The following is a 21,364-nucleotide window of genomic DNA, read 5'->3' as shown; positions in this document are numbered from 1 at the left end:
CATAAACTTAAACTTATTAACTTTCTCCCCAAATTTATTTGATTATTCATATTATTATTATTTAGAGTAATCTAATTTTAAAATTACAATCTAATTTAATATAAAGTGAAATAATGCTTTTCAAAATTTCAATTTTTATCTTAACTAACGTTAATTTAATCTTAACGTAACTTTTATTGAGTTAATTTTTTATTTGTATAACTTTTAACATAACTAAATTAATTTTTTAACCCATTAAACTTTAACTTAATTTAATTAAAAAAAAGTATAAACTTATCCTACCCTGCCTATAGGAAATTGCGCGCATGCGCTCCATTGGAAACTGCGCGCATGCGCGACAAATCACTCTCTTTCTTTCGCATCATCGTATTACGTAATCGATGACAGATGCAGCTTTCGCCGCCAACTTCAGGCCGTTGCCCTGAACGGCGGGAAATTCAAAGTTTACCCGAGCGAAACTGACAGTTATCGTCGAGGATCCGCCGGGGATCTCGTTTATTCGGGCGATTTACGCGCGCGCACGTGTTCCTGTCGGCGCTATCGAGACCGAGATCGGGATCCTCGGGAAACCGCGTCTTATCGACCGCGATAATCGGCGGAATCGCCGACCAATGTCGAGCGTAGCGCGCGCGGTGCCACGCGGCCTGACGGACGAGAGCGTGGGCTCGGGCTCGGTGCGCGCTCGGCGATTTTGAGGTTATGTCGGCCGACGGATTTCCGCGATTTTCCTCGTGATCGCGTCGGGACATCGCGATGTCGACCTCCAAGATGCCGCGGAAGGACGCGGCGGACGAGTGCCCGATCGCGTCGGAGCTGGCGAGGCACTTCCGGGCGAGCAACAAGAGCGGCATCGTCAAGTGCCTCGCCCAGCTCAAGAGCGACCCCAAGCGCTGCAAGGAGTTCGCCAAACGGAGTAGCGGCCTCGATATCCTCGTCCAGCTTCTGCGCTGCAAGAATGACACGATGGTGAATATGAGCCTGAGCATCCTCGCGGACGTTTGCATGACCTTCGACGTCAGGGAAAAGGTACGTCTTTTTTTATTTCCTTCTTGGGAATGCATCTTGATCGGGCATTTCTGCAAAATGCTGCGTAGATCAGGGGCGTAAATAGAACTTGAATTTAGCAAGTGTAAAAAAATTGTTTAAATTAATTTTAGTATTTTTTGTATAGTTGCACTGTAAAACTGCTGTAATAATAAAATTCAGTAAAAAAATATTTAATATTAAATAATAAAATTATATAATTAAATAATAAATTTAATATTAAAGAATAAAATGCAATAAATATTTAATATTAAAATTATATTAATATATTAAAATATTTAAAAAAAAAATTTGTGTTAAAATATTAAAATTATTTTATATATGATATGAAAATATTAAAATGTTTTAGTTTAATTTTGTTAAATTTTGTTTCATATTTAAAAGAATAATGTTTTTCTTGAATTTCTTTAATATTATGATACAAAGAAAATATAATAATAATATTTGTCATATATATCTTTTGTATATTTTTTTATACACGTGTTAATATTGTGTTAACATTAACATAGTAAACATATTTTGTTAAATATATTTAATGATGCTAATAATATTAATGCAAATATGTCTATTACATAAACAATACAGTTTCAAATTAAGATAAAGGAGAAGATGAAATGATAAATACTTTAAAGTATCAATAAAATTGGTTGATATTGGTGTAACTTGACTTTAAACAAAATCTAATAACATTTATATTTATACACTCATTATTTTGCACATTTATGTTAGATATTAATAAGATATTTTGTTCTATTATCTGATAAAATTTGTAATATTTCAGGTAAAAGACAGTAAAATTGGAATCAATGTAGTGCTCATAATAAAAAATCTCAAATTGGACACTAAGCTGCACTGCCGTGCTTGCAGACTCGTTAGTAACTTGTCTGAATGTAGCTGGCACGTCAAAAAGTTGTGCGAAGCTGGAGTACTGAAAGCACTTGTACCGCTCCTAGAATTAAAAACCAATACACAAACTTATTGCATGGCTGTCAGAGCTATGAGGTATAAAATTATTCTACTAATTTCTTCTACTAATTTGTATAACTTTATCTATATATCATTTTCAATTCATATAAATTCCACATATAATATGAATATATATCCATTTATAACATTTACATTGAAGAAGAAGGATGCAAGATTAAATGCTAAATTAAAAATCTGATAAATTCTTATAATTATTAATATTAATATTTCATGATTCGCTATTAATTATTATGAAATATCTTTTTTAAATTACTTTATATAAGAAAGTAATTAATTTATTAATATTTAATTCACTTATATATATGCATGTATCTAATATCATCAATTAATTTATTTTAATTATATTTGCAGGAATATTTGGAGTTCTTATGTACATATCAGGGAAACAATGATAGGATTGCAGATTATCAAACTGATCACTCAATTATTCGTTATGGCTGAAGAAAAGTCTTATGAGGACACTAAACACGCTGAATTGGTGGATGCGTGTTTGAAGGCTATGTGCGTGTTTCTTGTCACCCTAGATCCACGCTGTGGCGAGCAGATGCAGGTAGATAAGGACAAACAAGGTTACAAGTGTCTCATGCGGTGCTGCAACAAGAGAAACAATAAAATGGCCATCAAATGCCTCTACATTCTCTGCCAAATAGCTGAGTGTCGATTGGACTTAGGCATTTCCGGGACGATCGAAGAGATCATAGCTTTGATCAACTCGGTAGAGAATAGTTCTACAGAGCAACTGTACAAAGAGATACTGATTAGTTTGTGTCTGTTCTGTCGAGAATCGGTAAATCGGAATAGGATCAAGGACAGTGACGGATTACAGCTGATTATAACACTACTGAACAATTCCAAACACAAGTGTTATCATTCTGCACTGTTACAAGCCCTCGCACAGTTTATCTATGACGATAATGCTCTCGATATTTTAGCCAAACATGGTATATTGGATATTCTGGTAACAAAATTGAAAGACGTGATTGCTATAGCCGTAGACGACGACAAGAATAACGTGTCTAGGAAACGTTTTAGCGATTGTCCATCCGAATACCAGAAAACACCTTCAAAATATACTCGGACTTGCGTGGAAAGGTGAAAGAGATAGCGGAATATTTATCGAATTTTCATTCATATTCATAATCAAAATCTATAGATAATAGATTTTGTAAAATATATATGTATATACCAGGCAACAGGCTTTTATTTGTCATGTTTCTAATCTAAATTAATTCAATTAATTTGTTCTAGAGGTAGGTTTAGTATGGACTTTTACCGCGATGACTGGAGCCCGAGAAGTTTCACGAGCGCCTCCTCCTCATCGCCACCCAGCACACCGCCTTTACCGCTTTGTTCCGATTCCAATGCGGAGACTGACGACACGGAGGATGACATTTACAGTCCAATCTGTAGTGACACCGAATGCGGCGACAACGATGAAGACGGTACAAATTATTAATTCTTTATTGATGCAATTTTCATTTAATTACAATGAGGTGATTTCTTGTATAAAATTTGTCCGAAAGATTGATTTATCTAAATTATTGTTTCATTATTATAGAGGAAACAACTTCTCTGAAGAGCTACAAATCGCTCACGACTACCGAAGCTGATTTCGACTCGTCCTCAGTCAGCTCTGAAAATCCCAGCAAGATGAATGCTTGTCAATTCTATACGTTAGTGTTGTTCAATAGATTGAGTCTTTATCTCAAGCCAATCGATGAGTTGGCCGATCCTAAAATCATCAAACCGCTGACGAATTACATAAAATATACGAAGAAACAAAATCTTCAAAAATACCGAAACACCGCAATCAAGATATTAATGAGAATCATGAAGTAAGAGATCTATCAAAAAAAAAATAATTCCGTCACTTTTTAATTCGTATTGATTATTTTAGAAAGATCTTATTTATCGTTTTTATATTTCTGACATCTCTCAATTTTCCTTGTCTAGTAACACGGCGTATTTCCTACCGCTATTGAAGCAAGGCCTGGTATTTGACCTCCAGACTCTTCCAGAAGCGGAGGATTGCATACGGCGTTTACGCATGGTAGCGGAAACCGGCGGCGCCATCGGCCAGCTATCGTTTATATTGCTGCGCGGCGAAGATGAGCAAAAGCTACTAACTGCGGTGTCGATACCGCTTCTCATCAAGACACATCGCAATCTCAAGTGCTTACTGGACAAATACGGCGGATTGCAATTAATATTCCGCTTGCTCAGGGAACCATCACACAAACTGCACGAGTCGGCGATCTGGTCCATCTGCCAGTTGGCAAGGACGTTGCAGCTCTATCCGGCCGATCAGTCGAGCACGATCGCGAAATCACTGATGAAGGCCAGCGAGTCTTCGAGACCGCTTCTCGACGAAACGTCAGACAACACGAAGCCGACGGTGTCGTCGACGGTGACATTCGAATTGGATGATGGCACGACCGTAGATGCGTGCAGGCGAATGCTGTGTCGGCGCTCGGACTTCTTTTCCGCCATGTTGGAAGGTAACTTTAGCGAGTCGGGCAAGAGACGAGTGCGATTGAAGAACACATCGCACGATGGCCTGAACACGTTGATACTAGCGGCAAATGGTGGCGCGTTGCAGCGTGAAAACATCGAATCGTTGCTGGATGCGACAGTGTTAGCCGATAAATTCCTCATGCCGGATCTGTTGGACGCGTTAACTGAAACCTCTCTAGCCAAGCTGGATCACGAGAACTGTTGTCGAGCTTGGCGTTGGGCCAAAAGCTATTCGTACGAAGAATGGAGGACCTACTGCATCAAAAGCTTTCTCACAAAACTGTCGTGGAGTGAAACAATGCAGGCGTTTCGCAATTTCTACGCTACTGATACTTTCGATGGCTTCTTGCATGAAATCAGGGACATAATCGAGTATGCGTTGTGCCAATATTAAAGACGTTAAATGATTTTCGAATTCGGAGCAGTGCAATTACGACAAATGTAGAAAATTCTCTGAGGATTTGTAGAATAAATTTTTTTGAAGAACGAATTTTAAAATTCTAGATTGAATTCTAGATTGAAAATGAAATAAATTTTATGGACATATTGTTATTCTGTTCATTCTATGAAAGCTGCTCTTCCGAGCAGAATCTTTTTTGTATGAGCATGCGTCGTATTTTTAAATGTGAAATTAAATTCGTTCGATAAATTATGTATATAACATGTATCATTATAATTATGTTTTAAGATATATATAAAGACGATATGTATACGCTTTGCATACATTTAAAGCACAATTGTATATAATACAGAAAAAATACTTATTTAAAATCTTTCCGTAATATTTATATCATTAAATTTATTATTCATATTACTTTACTACAGTGCTGTAAATTTGTTGTGCTGTAGTAAATTCCTTTGTCTCTTTCTTCTTTTCAGAATGCATGCTTTTGTAAGAATAGATGAAGCGAAATATCATAAAGAGACATCGTCGTGACATGCCTGCGTGTTTTGTAATAGATGCAGATATTTCCATAGTTGCTTAATTTTATGTATATGCAATTATGTGTAACAATTCTTCTTTACGTTTGAAGATAATTAGAGAATTAATGCGCTAGTATATGAGAATATATTAAAGCATAAGCTGAATATTAATGTTAGTTTAACGAGATTACGATAAAAGATGTAGTTAAAATAATAGATTGCTCATCTCACTGATATCTCTTATTTTAACTACATCATTTTCTGTTCAGTTTCTGCTTTACATTACTTATTTTTATAAATGACTATCATCAAACCTTTAATTGTATTATATATTGTTATATTGCTTTTATTCAGATATTTTTTGTAACAGAAAATTATTTAACAATTTGTTTTTTGTATATTATAAAAGGTCAAAAAATTGAAAAATTGATTGAACAATTACATACAGTCAAATTTGATTTTATTATAAAGTTGTATGTAAATTATTGCCTTAAATAAAAAATGACAATCTATGAAAAAGATTAAAGTATATAGATTGAATCTATTCTTTCCGAGATTTTATTAGGACTTGATGGAGACAGAGTGATAATAAAAGTACAATTTATATTCACATTTATATCACATTTATATCACATTTATATCACATTTATATTTATATTCATATACATTCTTTATGTAAATTACAATATAAGATATTGCACAATATTAAGAAATTTTTTAAAAGTGTAAATCCAGGAATTATGGAAGCATTTCTAATGGCTTAAAGATAAAAAAAAAATTCCTAAAATTCTTTCAAGGCAAAAAGCAATCTGTGAGACATAATTGCATATATAGGAAAATCGTCTCATTATGAATCATAGTCACGCATTTATATTTGTGATTGGTACATATCAAATCGAGCCTTTGGGAGCGTGGGGTTGTCGGGTAGTGTCTCTGTACTTTCTCCCGTCATTTATAAAGTTTGGCTCGTATTTGCCGCTCATTCAGTTGTTCCCTTCAATACGTGCCGAAAGCCGAAACATTATCCAGCAAGTATCGCAAACAATCAGAAGTTACTTGTTTGAAGAGTTTCTAAAGAAGCGAATTATATTTGCTAACTGCTAACACCGAATTGAACAAAACGTAAGGACATCCGATATCCTTTGCATTAATCGGGGGTTGAAATCAGCATAATTTTGGTGAGTTATATTTTTAATAAATTGACGTTAATATTTTGTTACAAATAAACATAAAATTCGCTCATTCTTAACGTCTAAAACCTGAATTAATTTCAAATTAATTTATTTTTAACTTGGTAGCCATTTTGTCGAGATTTCAGGTGAGCGTTCGATTTTTGTCGCATATAACTGTAATAGTTTTTAAAAATTTATTATTATTTACATAAATTCTTTGTAAAATTCTTGGAAAGCTGTCGCACTTTTTAAATTGATATTTTTGTGATTCTATTATAGAAAAAATTTTTGGCAAAGAAACAACAAGAATAGCTTAATTTTTTCTTTATATCATGTTTTAAAAATACATGTCATCTGGAGTCACCTCTTACAATAAAATATGTAGAAGTGTTGTATTCTGATTTTAATAAATTTCGAATATACTACAACAATTTAAAATAAGAAACGTATTTTTAAATTAATATTTTTTATATTAATAAATTTATTTAGAATTTTAAAATATTCCTTGAAAATATAATTGTTATATTTTCAAGGAATATTTTAAAATTCTAAATAAATTTAGAATTTTTTTTGTGTATAATTTAACTCTTTCGCTGCAAGAAAGTCTAATATAAAATGCGCGTGATCTTACAATTAGCCGTATCTAGACATATTTAGTGACGGTAAAACTTTTTGCTATCGCGTATCACTAGTCACGTACTGCTAGTATGAAAATATTTGAATAATGATAATATAAATACTAGGTGTCTAAAAGTGACAGCAGCATTATGTATATTGTATATAAATGATAACACTTGAACGCCTTAAGTCCAACGGTATACAAACCAAAATTGCAAAACGCCTACAGCAGCGAAAGGATTAAAATATCGAAAAAATGTCTCAACAATATGGCTTTTAATGCTAATTAAATTTAATTTTTTCCAAAATATTATATATTTTAAGCACTTATGAAAAAAAATTTACTTGAACTGTTTTATGAAGCTAAAGATTAAAACCAGAAAGGGGTATCTCTGATGATTCTTTGTTAATTACATGTATAGTAATTGTCATCTCCTTTTATAAATATTGTATACTGTCGAGGAATATCTAATTAATTGTCACCTGCAGCTTGTGATTATCCATATATGATACTCACGCAATATGGTTGCGTTAGTCAATTTAATTGTCAACTTCTGGTTGATAATTACGGAAGTATCGTCATCTAAAAATGTTAACTCTAATTGTATATTCAGTGTGCATTAATTCCGCATTACAGTGTCATGATGCGTAGAGCAAGACCTTTCGAGTTCATATCTAAAACTATCCCTTCCATTTACATAGACAAAAGAATTTCAGATAATCGTACGAAAAAAAAAATAATAATTATTTATAAAATTAATTATTTATAATTAATAATTATTTATAAAATTGAAAAAAAAACAGATACTTTGCAGCTAAAAAATATTAACATTATTAATAATAATTTTATGAGTCTTGTGTATTTTAATAAAAAATTTAATAAAAATTTGATAAAAAATTACATTATATTATGATCATATGCGTGTCATAATAATATATTACATAATGAAAATATCTATCAACATGATAATTATGAAACGAGCGATAAGAACCTAAAAACGCGGATGATAATGCGGTTTTTTTTTTTTCAAACATTAATTGTTCGCGGAAAAATTTTTTTAAGACGTGCACAAGGCATTTATACATATATTTTACTTGGTGTATATGCCAAGTTATAGATTCTCTTAGTTTGAGACTTCTATAACACTCTCTTTACCCCCCTGAAGAGATGTAAACAGGAAAAATATCTATGATACATAATGAGTTTCTCTTAATTATTGAATGAATCTATAAAAAATATACTGTAATCATGTAAGTTTGAAGAAGACGAAAAAATTAATTAGCACTAAATTGATTGACATCACGTTTTTATACTAAATATGTCTATTTATTTTTTAATTGCGATTTTATAAGACTTTCTATTATGCAAACTCTTTATACAATACTTTCATAAATCTTTGAATAATAGTAGCGCAAGCACCTCGTTAACATTAACTTCAATTCAGACTTCAAACTCTTATAATTTCTTGCTCGTTAAATATAAATATACGCAAGTTCCCTCATGCGTGCGATGACCGAATGACTTACTCGAAATTTATACTCGCACTATTAATCAGATAATTGCAGGTTTAAAACTTGCCCGAATGACATGGTCTGTATCTTTTGCAACTTCGTATTTAAATATTATTTCGGTTATTTAGACAAATGCTTTATGAATAAATATAATACAATAATGCATGTATATGGATTTAAATATAATTCCTAATCAGAAATGTATACACCTTGAAATCATTCGTGTATCTATAGATTCCAATTACATCTAATTTTATTTCAAAAAATAATTTTAAAATTATTAAAAATAATCATTTCCTTTTACGTATAGATGAATAAAGAAAGCAATACATATATTAATTATTAAAAGAAACACATATATTAAATATTAAATATTAAATATTAAATATTAAAATAATTAAATATTAATAATTATGCGTATATAAAAATTCGAATCATTTTGTACTATTCCTAATTAAAATTTCCACGTCTAATTCACGTGACATAAACGGATATGAGTATTTCCCTTGATCAGAATTCGTAATAGATTCGTCGAGAAAATATATTTTGCGTTTCATAGTCGCTGAATCACGGGGAAAATCCGGTTGGAAATAGGCACCGGTTGCTATTCGGCAACCGACGCAGGTAAAATCGGACGACCTTCAACGATGGGGTACAGACTATCGCGAATTGTGCAATAAATTGGCTGTTGCCAATAAAGGGGAAAGCAAATGAGCGGCTTTTTGCGCCGTTTCGGCGAAGGTTATCGTAGCACAATCGGGATATAATTGCAATTTACGCCCGGGGCTGCTGTAATTTAAATGGATTTTTGTGCGAAGTAACGTATGCGAATGTGCGAACGTGAGAACGAGACGTGATGTATGTCTCCATCCCCCCGAGATGTTTAATGCATGAAACACCGATATCAAATCTGAATTTATTTGTAAAATAAATCTTGAATGCAGGTATCATTTTAATCTGGATTTTCACACTTACAACATACTTTTTTTTATAAGAGAGATATGTATTATTAAATATAAAGATCTTAAAAATATAAATTATAAATTATAATACATAATATTATCTCATAATAAATAATATTATCTATAATATATATATATATATATATATATATATATATATATATATATATTAATATATGAATTATAAATTATAATAAGTTAAATTTATCTTAATTTGTATTATTTGAACCAATTTTATTTTTATTTTAATTTATAAATATAATAAATTATAATATTTCTGCTCTTTACATTTTACAAAAATTGTATAAATAATTTAATTTACATTGTGTACGAATTCAAATTTCTCTCTCTTTCTCTCTTTCTCTCTCTCTCTCTCTCTCTTAATATATAAGATAAAAAATATAATTTTAGATCTTTAATTAGCTTCAAAGAAATTTATTTTATTGTCAAAGAATTAAAATGCATGGCATTAAATAATTTACTAGACTTAATGTCACAATTATTAATTCTGATTAAATTTTAAGATCGTAGATGTCTTTCATATCAAAAACATTGCAAGATAGATTAATTTCACGCTGCAAAAGTGTCGAGAAAAAAGTGATCTCCGACTTTTGTCTCATCATTTGTCACTCTTGTTTAATTTATGTCACTAATTTTTGATGCATTTTTGATACATGATTGATATCAAGTGTAAATTGGTAAAGTGTCGGAATTTTTACGCTATCGCAATTTTTAACGTAGCGTAAACTCTACCCTAAAGAAAGACAAGACTGATACAAATTATTCAATAACAAATTATACGTTGAAGCGTCAATTCATTTAGTTAATTTTATCTCGACGCTCGATAATTTCCTGGCGTCAAATTATGTCGGAGTTTTCTTTTTATTCTTGCGGAACTGCATTTTTTAATTATACATGTCGAAATGTATATCGTACATTTCCACGAGTATAGGAACATGTTATTGTACGTACATTGTAATATACCGCGCGATAAAAATTCATCGCAACGTAATCGCTATAGAAACGTAAAACGGCCGCAATCGAGAGTTTCTATTTGCGCGATATAAATCAAATAATGAGCGATATTCCATGCGATCTTGCGCAACAATAAATCGCAATTAATTTAATACACGATAAATCGATAGCCATTTTAATGAATAGTGTATCATGCAAACATAATTAATTGTAATACGAAGTCATTAGGTAACTTGAGAGATATTGCATTTTGCAACAAATAAATTATCTCGAGATATACAATTGATTTATAATTGAATAAATTCTTAATATGAATAAATTCTTCGGATAAATTCAACAAAAGAACATATTCGCGAAATTAATTTCATCAATTTTGTTGACATTGAACAATAATAAAATAATAAATAACACGTGCTATGATTTCATGCACCATCGTTCCACGTGCGCTGTTTTGCCGCTCGCGTGCACCAGCCACGTTAATCTATGCACGTCTGTTAACATTTCACGCTCGTCTCAGTAATCAGATGAAAAAATACCGCAAATTGCATTCGAGAGCGAATGCAATATTGCGGTTGGATTTCCACGCATCAGCGGGAAATTGAGTTCTTGACATCGCAATGTCAGCAAGATGAATATCAATGCAAGGGAAAGAAACAAATTATAAGCCAGAAAATTTCTTCGCGATGTTATTTTTATCAAATTTATTGCAGACATTAAAACTTTTAATAATAATCCAAAAAGAAAAATTTAAATTTGTTTATATATTAATATTATATTTCCTCTTTACATGATATTGGAATATTTAATTTTACTCGGAAGAATAGCTTCTGTTTGGCCTCAGAAACTATTACCGCCATAAGAATAAAAATAGTATCAAGGTAACGCAATAAAGTGCTCATGCCATCTGCTTTATTGTATCGTCAATTCAATTTCCTTTTTTGATATATGCGAAAATTAATAGTGCATTAATAATGCATTAGTGCCTAAGCAAGCCTATTCAATGAGCATTTTATAAAAGCAGCTGCTTAGAAGGACTCGTGAGACAATTTTAATTTGAGATCGTGCAAAATTATAGTAAATTGAAAAAATATTTGATAATTTCGTAACATTTTTGCGTGATTTTAAGAACAGAAATTTAAAGTATTCGCACACATTATTATCATGACATATTATTAATTTATATTCAAGGATTCATCTTGAAATTGTATTACGGATATTTTCGATACTGACTTATCTTCAGAATAAATTAGACTAATGCTAGCTGGACGATCGCATAAGAAACATAAGAATGCATAATTTTCGAATAATATTACATAAAGAATTATATCTAGCTAAAGGTGTCTTGATATTTTAATTTCAGGGATATGCAGCGCCAAAATGACTTCTGGTTTGCGAGCTTTTTTATCGCAATTCTTATACAGGCTTGCTTGCTGGTAGTCGTAAGCACCAAGGATGCAGCAACGACGAAGAAAAACATTCCATTGCAAGCAGGTAAATTTCACTCTTTCTTCCTTCGACGTCAAATTTTTAGGGTAATTTAACGACAAGATTTGATTCCAAGTTTTAATTTTATCGAGGTATATTTTTGTAATTTTCTATATTATTGTAAAATATTTATATATAGAATATTTTATTAAAAAATTGTGATCTCTGGTTCGAGAGAAGAAAGATAAATGTACGAAATATCTAATGGATTATTATGTACTTTAATAACAATATATTTTCTTGTATAAATTGAAGATTAAACTTAAATTCATGAAATTTATTATTTAAGCTCGATTTTGTAATTTTCAACTATTTTCAAATAATTTGAAGTCGGTTTATAAAATCTGAAATTAATAATTTATTGAAATGAAATTTTAAGTAGACTTGTGTGACAAATGTGATGTTTTTCCTATTAACATTGAACCGATTGCACACGAATCTTGATAAACAATTAAAAGAATCTTGATAAACATTTGGTCCAGTTCGAAGAACTAGCATTTAAATTCCGCATTCATGATTCTTTACATAAGTACGCGGGAAATATAGCAATCTGGTTCGAATATCTCTGCTTTCTCTAATAGCAATAACAGGAATAATAATCGGGACAGGGCAGGGTAAAGGAGAAACTGTGCGACCGTGCACCGCGGCACGTTCCTTGTGCAATAAGTGGGAGTTTTAATGGCAAGAAATGGTTCGCGAGATAGAAAAAAAGCGCTCGTGTGCCGCCGCAATGCATGTTACATTTTCGAGAGAAGGTGTCCGCCCGGCGATCGCAGGAATCGTGATAGAAACAGGAGATATGCTCGGTAGCAATCAGAAGAGTTTTCCATCTCTCTCTGCTATTTAACCATGAAATGTATGCACATTGAATTGGAATGCGCGTGCAAAACATGGGCATGTCCCGACCGCTCTTATAATGTGCGTCCTGTTTTATTAACACATATATGCAAGTGTACAAACAAATACATTTGATGAAATTCAATTCGCGTTTTTAATATTAAAACATACGTAATACTCGTATATATGTGACAGATATTATGAAATATTAAAAATAATATTAAATCATGCGATAAGTTATAATCTTAAAATATTAGTTATATAAATTATTAAATAATAAGATAATTATTAAATAACTAGAATAAAATAAAAAATATGTTAAATTGATATTAAATTCTAAATTTTAAATACTCTTATTAAATATATTTTTAACACTAATATCAATTATTTATATTAAATATTACTCAAATTAAAATAATTAAATTATTAATATAAAATAATGAAATAAATAATAAATTTTATTATTGAAAATATTATTAAAAATATTATTAAAAATAATAAACTAAATTATTAATATAAAATAATATAATTATTATGAATTAAAAAATAATTAAATTAAAATAATCTCTTAAATCAAAATTGCTCTATATTTTTTATTATAGAAGTAATATGATTTCTGCTTGAGAAAAAGACTATATTGCTGTGTGAACATAATTGGGTACTTATTAGGAAATGATCGAATCATGACGAATCATGACGATAGTTCGCCGCCGGCATAAAATTAATTAAACATCGAACTAACAAAATGTTGCGAAAATTCTTCTTTTTATTTCGTATAATTCACGCGATTCATTTATATCGTCGATCTAGCTAGATAATTCGAAGACATTCTCTCGAAAGGATGCGTGAAAAAAATTCAGTTGAATAATTTAAAAGGAGAAAAAGTCATATCGTATCTTTATATAAGTTAAGTATTCACAAGGAGTTCATTCTACATGATACAGAGGCGAACCGATTATATCTTGTCGTCTGTGTAACATTTAACGTTCAGACGAATAGTGAAAGGTTCTCCCTCGCTCGGGAATCGATTTAAATCGCGAGTCTCCTGGGATTTATGTATCATTAGATGGATCTATGCGTTAATTGTCTTGACAGCGATCGCTGCTAAATCTGATAAGTACGATAAGTAATTAAAGAAAATGCTGCGCCGAGAAATGAGGGCGATCTATCGATATAAACTCTACGCGAGATAAATATTCTCTTTGTTGAGAATAAAATATTCTATCGTCTTTTGTGAGAAAATTATATAATCGGGCTTTTACTTTTATAGCAAATTGATCGCTAATGGCAAAAAATGAAGGACGACCATTTTAGACTATTGAAAGTAACGATGACATTGCAGGTCTTTCACAATTTTAATATAATGGCAATCGTTATAAATAGATTAATAGATACATTTTCATAAAATATATTTTACAACATTTATTAATATATAATAATAAAATAATTATTAATATAAATTAATAAATGTTACAAAGTATTATATTAATTCATATTAATTTGTAATATTTGTCATTTATAATTCATATCGATTTATAAAATTTTCAGAAAAGAAGGAAGACAAGCTCTCGGATTTAGAAGGTTCAGAAACTTCATATTTCGGCCCGTTTCACAAAAATATCTTCAGCAATTATCATCCTACTGTTTACTATTCGACAAACCCATTGTCATATTTTCCGCCTTCGTCAAATTTCCCGACATCCACGTAAGTCAATGAAAAGCGTAGTCAATTCACAATCTTGCAAATAGTGACAAAACAATTTGCGCGATGTCTATTTTTATTATCTTTTAATATTTGTTCAAACTTTCCTTTTAGCCAAAACGCGACCGATAGCATTCATCAACAAATCAAATGCGGCGATACTTTTCCCCAAGGCTGTCAGCACTCGCGATATCGAAGCTACGACGGTTCCTGCAATAATCTTAGAAATCCCACGTGGGGTCTGGCCAACACAAGATACGGAAGACTCGTACGTCCACGTTACGCCGATGGTGAGAATAATCACATATTTCATATGTAAATATGTTTTTTTTTCAATTATTCATTATATTGAATTATTAATTATTAACATCGATTGCGGAAGAACGTAATAAGATATGCCTTGTATATATTTAAATTTAAAAAATTTAAAATTTAAATTTAAAAATTAATAATTAATTATTTTATAAAAAGTTTGCAACGAGAAAATTTGTGTTAATTATTTTTTCGAGAGTGATCATATAATTCAATCACAAGTAAGAATAATAAAATAATAAAATAATAAAATAAATAATAGAAAAAAATAATAGAATAAATAATAGAAAATAATAAAATAAAAAATAGAATAATAAAATAAATAATAAATAATAAAGTAAGATAATCGCGATAATGAAAAGAAATATTACTAGAAATACTTTAAATGATAATTTGCTAAGATTTTCAACCGATAGTGGGAATAAAGGTTTGCACTAGGCTCTTGTGACATTAAATAAAATCAATTCTCATTCGTTGCGCTGACACAATACTCACAGTATTTGTCATGGTCGATTTGACTTTGCGAACGGCATACAAATAATCCCTAAGTATGAACAAAAAGATAGACACACTCATTCGCAATTTTTGCTCGCATTTGAACGAAGTGCCATAACCGGAGCATGATATAAAAGTGATTGTGGTATATAGCAATTTAATTCAATGGGAAAGAGCAAACTTTGCATTAATGTTTTACACATATCCAATAAAGTCTTTTAAAACATTTTTTTTTGTTAGCTTGCTCATTGCTGTTTTCAAAATTATAGTTTCAATAAAATAATAAAAATTAAAATAATAAATTATAATAAAAAAATTAAAATAATAAATAAAATTATAATAAAATAATAAATCAAAATTATAATTATAAAAATTATAAATATAATAAAAAAATCGAAAATAATAATCAAAACGTCTTCCTATAAAATAAATTAAAAACAGCTGCTTTAGAAAAATGGGAATATAAATTGAGAATAAAAATAGGAAATTTTTTTTAAATCTCGAAATTCATTCTTTTGATACTTAATTATTTTAGAAAGTTTTAATTTTATATAGTATTACTTTTAAGAATTCTTTTATTATTAGTTGTTATCGCTGTTATATTTTTTATATTAATGAGCCTGGTAATCAGATTGACTCGATCAGCGATCACTTTTGGCAATAAATTTATTTTAAATTAAGGAATAAAAGTAGCAGCCAATAAATTTCATCGAGATAAATTCTGATGTAAGCACAAATACATACTAAATAAAAGCATTTTTAAAAGCAATTTGCGCATTAAACCGTAACGTAATACATGATTCTAAAACTGGTTTGAATTAAACTTTTTTATGTATGCCTATGTCTATACTTTCTAGTGTCTACGTAAAAACTTTCTGCAAAAATTATGCGAATACTTTCTAAAGTTTGGTCAACGCGCTGATTAAAACGACCACTTATAACGGTACCTCTCGCGTGAATGAGAATGATGCAATAATTTCACCGAGAAAAATTTCCCAAAATTTATTGAACGTAGGAATTCGAGCGCCAACGAGCTCCATCACCGGTGAGGAGCTGCCACTGGCTCGAACCGTCAGTTTCACGTTGTTCCCTAACGTCAAAGTCGAAGACAGGATATGGACCCTGGTGGCGATGCAATACGGGCAGATTATAACGCATGACATGGGCCTGATCGACGGCACGACTCAATCAAGTACGTGTCTCTCTTTTCTAGGATACAAAGGATGCGTCAGCAACTTAATTAGCCCTTGTTAATTCATTTCCCTTCTTTAATCGCAGAACCACATGGTACGCGATGTTGCACCAACGGTCAGCTGACACCGGGCTGGATGATGAAGTCCAAGTGCTACCCGATAATCATACCTGATGATGACCCAGTGTACAGCAAGACGCCCATGCAGTGCATGAACTTTGTCCGTAGTACGACCGACCTTGATCGTGGCTGTTCGTCTTCGTATAAGCCGGCAGAACAGGTTTCCCACTTGCATCTCGTCCATTCATTATATCAAGTTCACTTACATGCAGAGGAAACTAAAGAAAACTAGAATACGATCAATAATTAAATGTCCTTATGTTACGCGAACTTGACATTCTTTCTAGGCTTTCCTGTATCCGCGATTGGAATTTTTCTAAATCATTCTTCCTTCTCGCATTCTGTCTCTATCTTTATTGTAGTGTTTATATGAACAATAAGTAATGAATAATAAGTAAGATATATTTGAATATTACATTTATATTCGAATATAACTCAAAGGTTTTTTAATAGAAGAAAGTTAATTTATTCACTTAATTTATTTGCTTATACAACGTTTTCCAGCTGAACACCGTCAGTCAGTATTTGGACCTTTCGCTTGTCTACGGGTCCAATGATGAGGTCGCGGCTAGTTTGCGAGCTGGTTTCGGTGGACGATTAAATGTGGAGTTGAAAAATAACAGGGAATTTCCACCATCGGCATCTAATAAATCCGCCACTTGCGACACGATATATGAATTCGAGACATGCTACGTTGCCGGTGAGAATAAACGCACGTTCGCATGCATCTTAATCGACAAATACCTATTTCTTCGCGACACATTCAATTTTTTACACTGCGAATGTAACGGACACTCGCATTACTTTTGGGAAATAAAAGAATAAAAATGAGGCGATAATTTTTTTCCTTTTCAGGTGATTCGCGAGTGAATCAGAATCCTCAACTGACGATTCTACAAATTATATTGCTCAGGGAACACAATCGCGTTGCCGATTATCTGGCGCAGTTGAATCCTTCCTGGTCCGATGAAACGATATTTCAAGAAACACGTCGAATCGTAATTGCTGAACATCAAAATATTGTATATTACGAATGGCTGCCGATTTTCTTAGGTACGATTTAGCCTTGAACCCTTTTTCGTATTAAATTTGTTGAATTAATTTTTATCAAAAATTGAAATAAGTCTTGTTTATCTCGAAAATATGATACAAAAATCTGATTTAAAAATATACATTTTATTTTTTTTTCATACACTTAGCTATATTATTTATTATTTATTTATTGTTTATATTTATATATTATTTATTTATTTATTATTTATTATTTTGTAATTTATTATTTATTTTTTATATATTATATATTGTTATTGTTATATATTTAGATTGCAATATTAGTAATAATTAATATTACAGGTAATGCACAAGTCTATCAGAACAAAATCGTGTATGATACTAAGGATTACGTAAATGATTACGACGAAACGGTCATTACTAACACTTTAAACGAACATGCAAATGCAGCTTTTAGATATTTCCATACGAATATTGTTGGCCATCTTAAGTAAGTATTTAATAAATTTTATTAACTCCCGTTGTCTCAAAATACATAAAAGTTTATTTGATATTAAATACTATATTACATCAATTATATCAATTATATGCGTATTATGATAGTGTAATAAAATTTATTCAATTTTATATGCTTTGTTAAATCAAATTATGAATTAAAAATATACTTTATTTTTTAATTTAGTCTGAATCAATTTTTAATTTAATCTGAATCAATTTTCTTTTATGAATTATTTTTGCGATCAAGTATTTTCAAGTTGCTCCGAAATTGATCGAATAAATATGAAAATGATAAATTTGTAAAATAACTTATTGCAAACATACAAATCGAAATAAAAATTAAATTAATTCAATTAAATTTTATTTTATTTCGATTTATTATTTCATTTGACTTAATAAAATAAAATTTAATTTTCGAAATAAAATTTTATCCCATAGCTTAGTGCCGGAAAGTCGACAATATTCCTCTTTCACTAGTCTGAGATTGAGTGATCACTTCAACAGACCTGCTATCATAGAAAGGGGCAACAATTTGGACGATTTAACTAGAGGTTTGGCTTATCAACCGCAAAGTAATACGGATGAGTTTTTCGACAAAGAGGTACTCATAAAATAAAATTAAAATCGATGACAAGAAAAGAATTTAAAAGTGCAAACTCATAAATATTATTCAAAATAAAAATGCATGTGTCATCGAGGAGAAAATATTCCGTCTAATAAATTTTTTTTCTCAATAATAGTAATCTTGTTTGCAGATCACACAATTCTTCTTCCGAAGAGGAAGACCCCTCGGGTCTGATTTGCGAGCGATAGACATACAAAGGGATCGCGATCACGGACTCGCTTCCTACAACGATTATCGCGAATACTGCGGATTATCACGAGCGAAAATTTTTGAGGATTTTAACGATCTTATATCTGCTTCGGTAAATGAAGCATACATCTTTTCGATAATCAAGATATTCAAATGCTTTCTAAAATGTCAATCAAATGTTTTCTAAACTGAAAGTAAATTTCTAATTTTTAGAACATACAAAAACTTTCCTTATTGTACGCTAGTCCGGATGACGTCGAATTGACTGTCGGCGGGGCTTTGGAAAGACACGTGAGCGGAACGCTGGCGGGTCCAACGTTTCTGTGCATCATGTTGAGACAGTTTCAACAAACCCGAATTGGTGATCGCTACTGGTTCGAGACCGGAGATCCAAAGATAGCATTTACGTTAGGTACGTTAATAAAGTGAATCACAATAATAAATATATAAGTTTTATCGCACGATATAAGATATTAATTATTGCATAAAGACTAAATTAAATAAAAAAATATAAATTAAATATTTAATATAAAATTAATAATTTTATATTAATTATTTGTAATATAAAGATTATTCTTCTTATATCACAGAACAATTGAACGAGTTGCGTAAGTCAAGTATATCTCGACTATTCTGCGATAATGGAGACAATATCCAGAATATGCAAAGATTCGGATTCGCCCAAGTCTCCAAGGAGTAAGTTTAATTGATTTATTTTATTTATTTAAATTAATTTAATTTAATTTCTTTAATTTATTTTATTTTATTGTATTTATTGATTTATTTTATTTAATTTTTGCCATTTTAATTTGAATCTATTTTTTTGCAACAATCACTCCCAAGATAAGTTGCTTCAATAAAGATCAATTTCAGGAATCCACTTCGGAGATGCAGTGACCTCCCACAAGTAGATCTCTCTTATTGGAAGGATTATAGTTCAGAGACTCACGCATATCAAAGCATTGCACCGTCATATAAAAAGAAATGAGTAAATTTGAGGTAAAAAGCTGAACTTCTGGTTCCAACAAATTACATTACAAAGATACCAAATGATTTATGTTTGCTCTCGCTCAAATAGAAATAGAAATAGAAATCAAATTTGATTCGAAATGCAATGTTTAAAATGTTTAAAACTAATCTTTAAAATTGAAAATCTCCTGAAATGATTAGTCTTGAAATATAAAAATTGCTTTCTCAAAATTTATTGAAATTCGGAGAGTATTCTTGAGAAGCATATAAGTCCATCATACAAAATATTTTTCTCTTAATTCGTTTTATTTTTAAATTTGTAACTTTTTAAATTTTTATACTTTTAAACATGTTTTCGTGAGATAAATCTAATCCTTTTTTCTGAAGCCTAACACTCAAAAAATTATTTTCTTTTTATTTTTTATAATGAAAAATCTTAAAGTGTGCCACTTATATATTTAAAATAAAACACCGAAACTGTCAGAAAATTTAAATCTTGTAGTATGTATAGATATCGATTTTAATTATATTCACTGATACGATGCACTCTAATATGCAAAAACGAAACAATACTATATGTATAACATTGATCTGTAACATACACAAATATATTTAAATTACACGTAGTATAAAATAAGTTTGCACGAAATAATATTTTAAAAAATAATCGCGCACAATTGATTTTTTATTTGTAAACAATAAATATTTAATAATTAAAATACATAATTCGAAAAAAATTTAACAAAATTTAGCAAACTTTTATAGAATAAATAAAAATCAGATTTTTTAATGTATATAACAAATTTTTATATTATAAGTAAATTAAGTAATTATAAATTATATATATACAATATTGAAATATTATATAAAAATAAATTAGTAAAAGAATTTTGTTATAAAAGTTTTAAAAATTGTAAAATAATCTCTCTGGAATCTTTTCTATATGTATTATGTTATACAATGATGTAACATGAATTACTTTATGGAAGTAACATTTGAAAAATTATATTTTTATTTTTAAATAATAAATAAATGTAATAAGTTGTAAACCCCATGATTGCTCCGCTATTATTCAATCCTTCTCTAGGCTTTTTTTTCCTCCCTTACTCTTTCTTTACTGCTTCTTTATCATATATTTATTATTTATATATTTTCGCAAATTTATCTAACATCGGAGTTCGAAAGTCTCTTATAATTGGCTTTCTCGTTTTCTCTATCCAT

General features: G+C 30.4%; 2 protein-coding genes across 2 annotated transcripts; both read left to right on the top strand.

Moving 5' to 3' along the window:
- Window positions 1-478: 478 nt before the first annotated feature.
- Window positions 479-5,758, top strand: LOC105257913 (armadillo repeat-containing protein 5). The gene is made up of 6 exons (XM_011268852.3): window positions 479-1,026; window positions 1,826-2,046; window positions 2,383-3,123; window positions 3,280-3,473; window positions 3,590-3,866; window positions 3,985-5,758. Exons 1-6 carry the CDS (start codon window positions 754-756, stop codon window positions 4,937-4,939), a joined length of 2,661 nt encoding a protein of 886 aa, XP_011267154.1. The 5' UTR covers window positions 479-753; the 3' UTR covers window positions 4,940-5,758.
- Window positions 5,759-6,330: 572 nt separating this feature from the next.
- Window positions 6,331-20,445, top strand: LOC105257914 (peroxidase-like). Its single transcript, XM_011268853.3, has 14 exons — window positions 6,331-6,647; window positions 12,069-12,199; window positions 14,579-14,735; window positions 14,847-15,022; window positions 16,555-16,731; window positions 16,818-17,011; window positions 17,356-17,551; window positions 17,707-17,904; window positions 18,205-18,352; window positions 18,799-18,961; window positions 19,116-19,286; window positions 19,388-19,586; window positions 19,765-19,870; window positions 20,048-20,445. Exons 2-14 carry the CDS (start codon window positions 12,073-12,075, stop codon window positions 20,160-20,162), a joined length of 2,127 nt encoding a protein of 708 aa, XP_011267155.1. The 5' UTR covers window positions 6,331-6,647; window positions 12,069-12,072; the 3' UTR covers window positions 20,163-20,445.
- The last annotated feature ends 919 nt before the right edge of the window (window positions 20,446-21,364 follow it).

This window comes from Camponotus floridanus, unplaced genomic scaffold (genome assembly GCF_003227725.1).
Source record: "Camponotus floridanus strain SB8 unplaced genomic scaffold, Cflo_v7.5 scaffold316, whole genome shotgun sequence".
NCBI classification, from domain to species: Eukaryota; Metazoa; Arthropoda; class Insecta; order Hymenoptera; family Formicidae; genus Camponotus; species Camponotus floridanus.
This window is presented reverse-complemented; position numbering and strand designations above follow the sequence as displayed.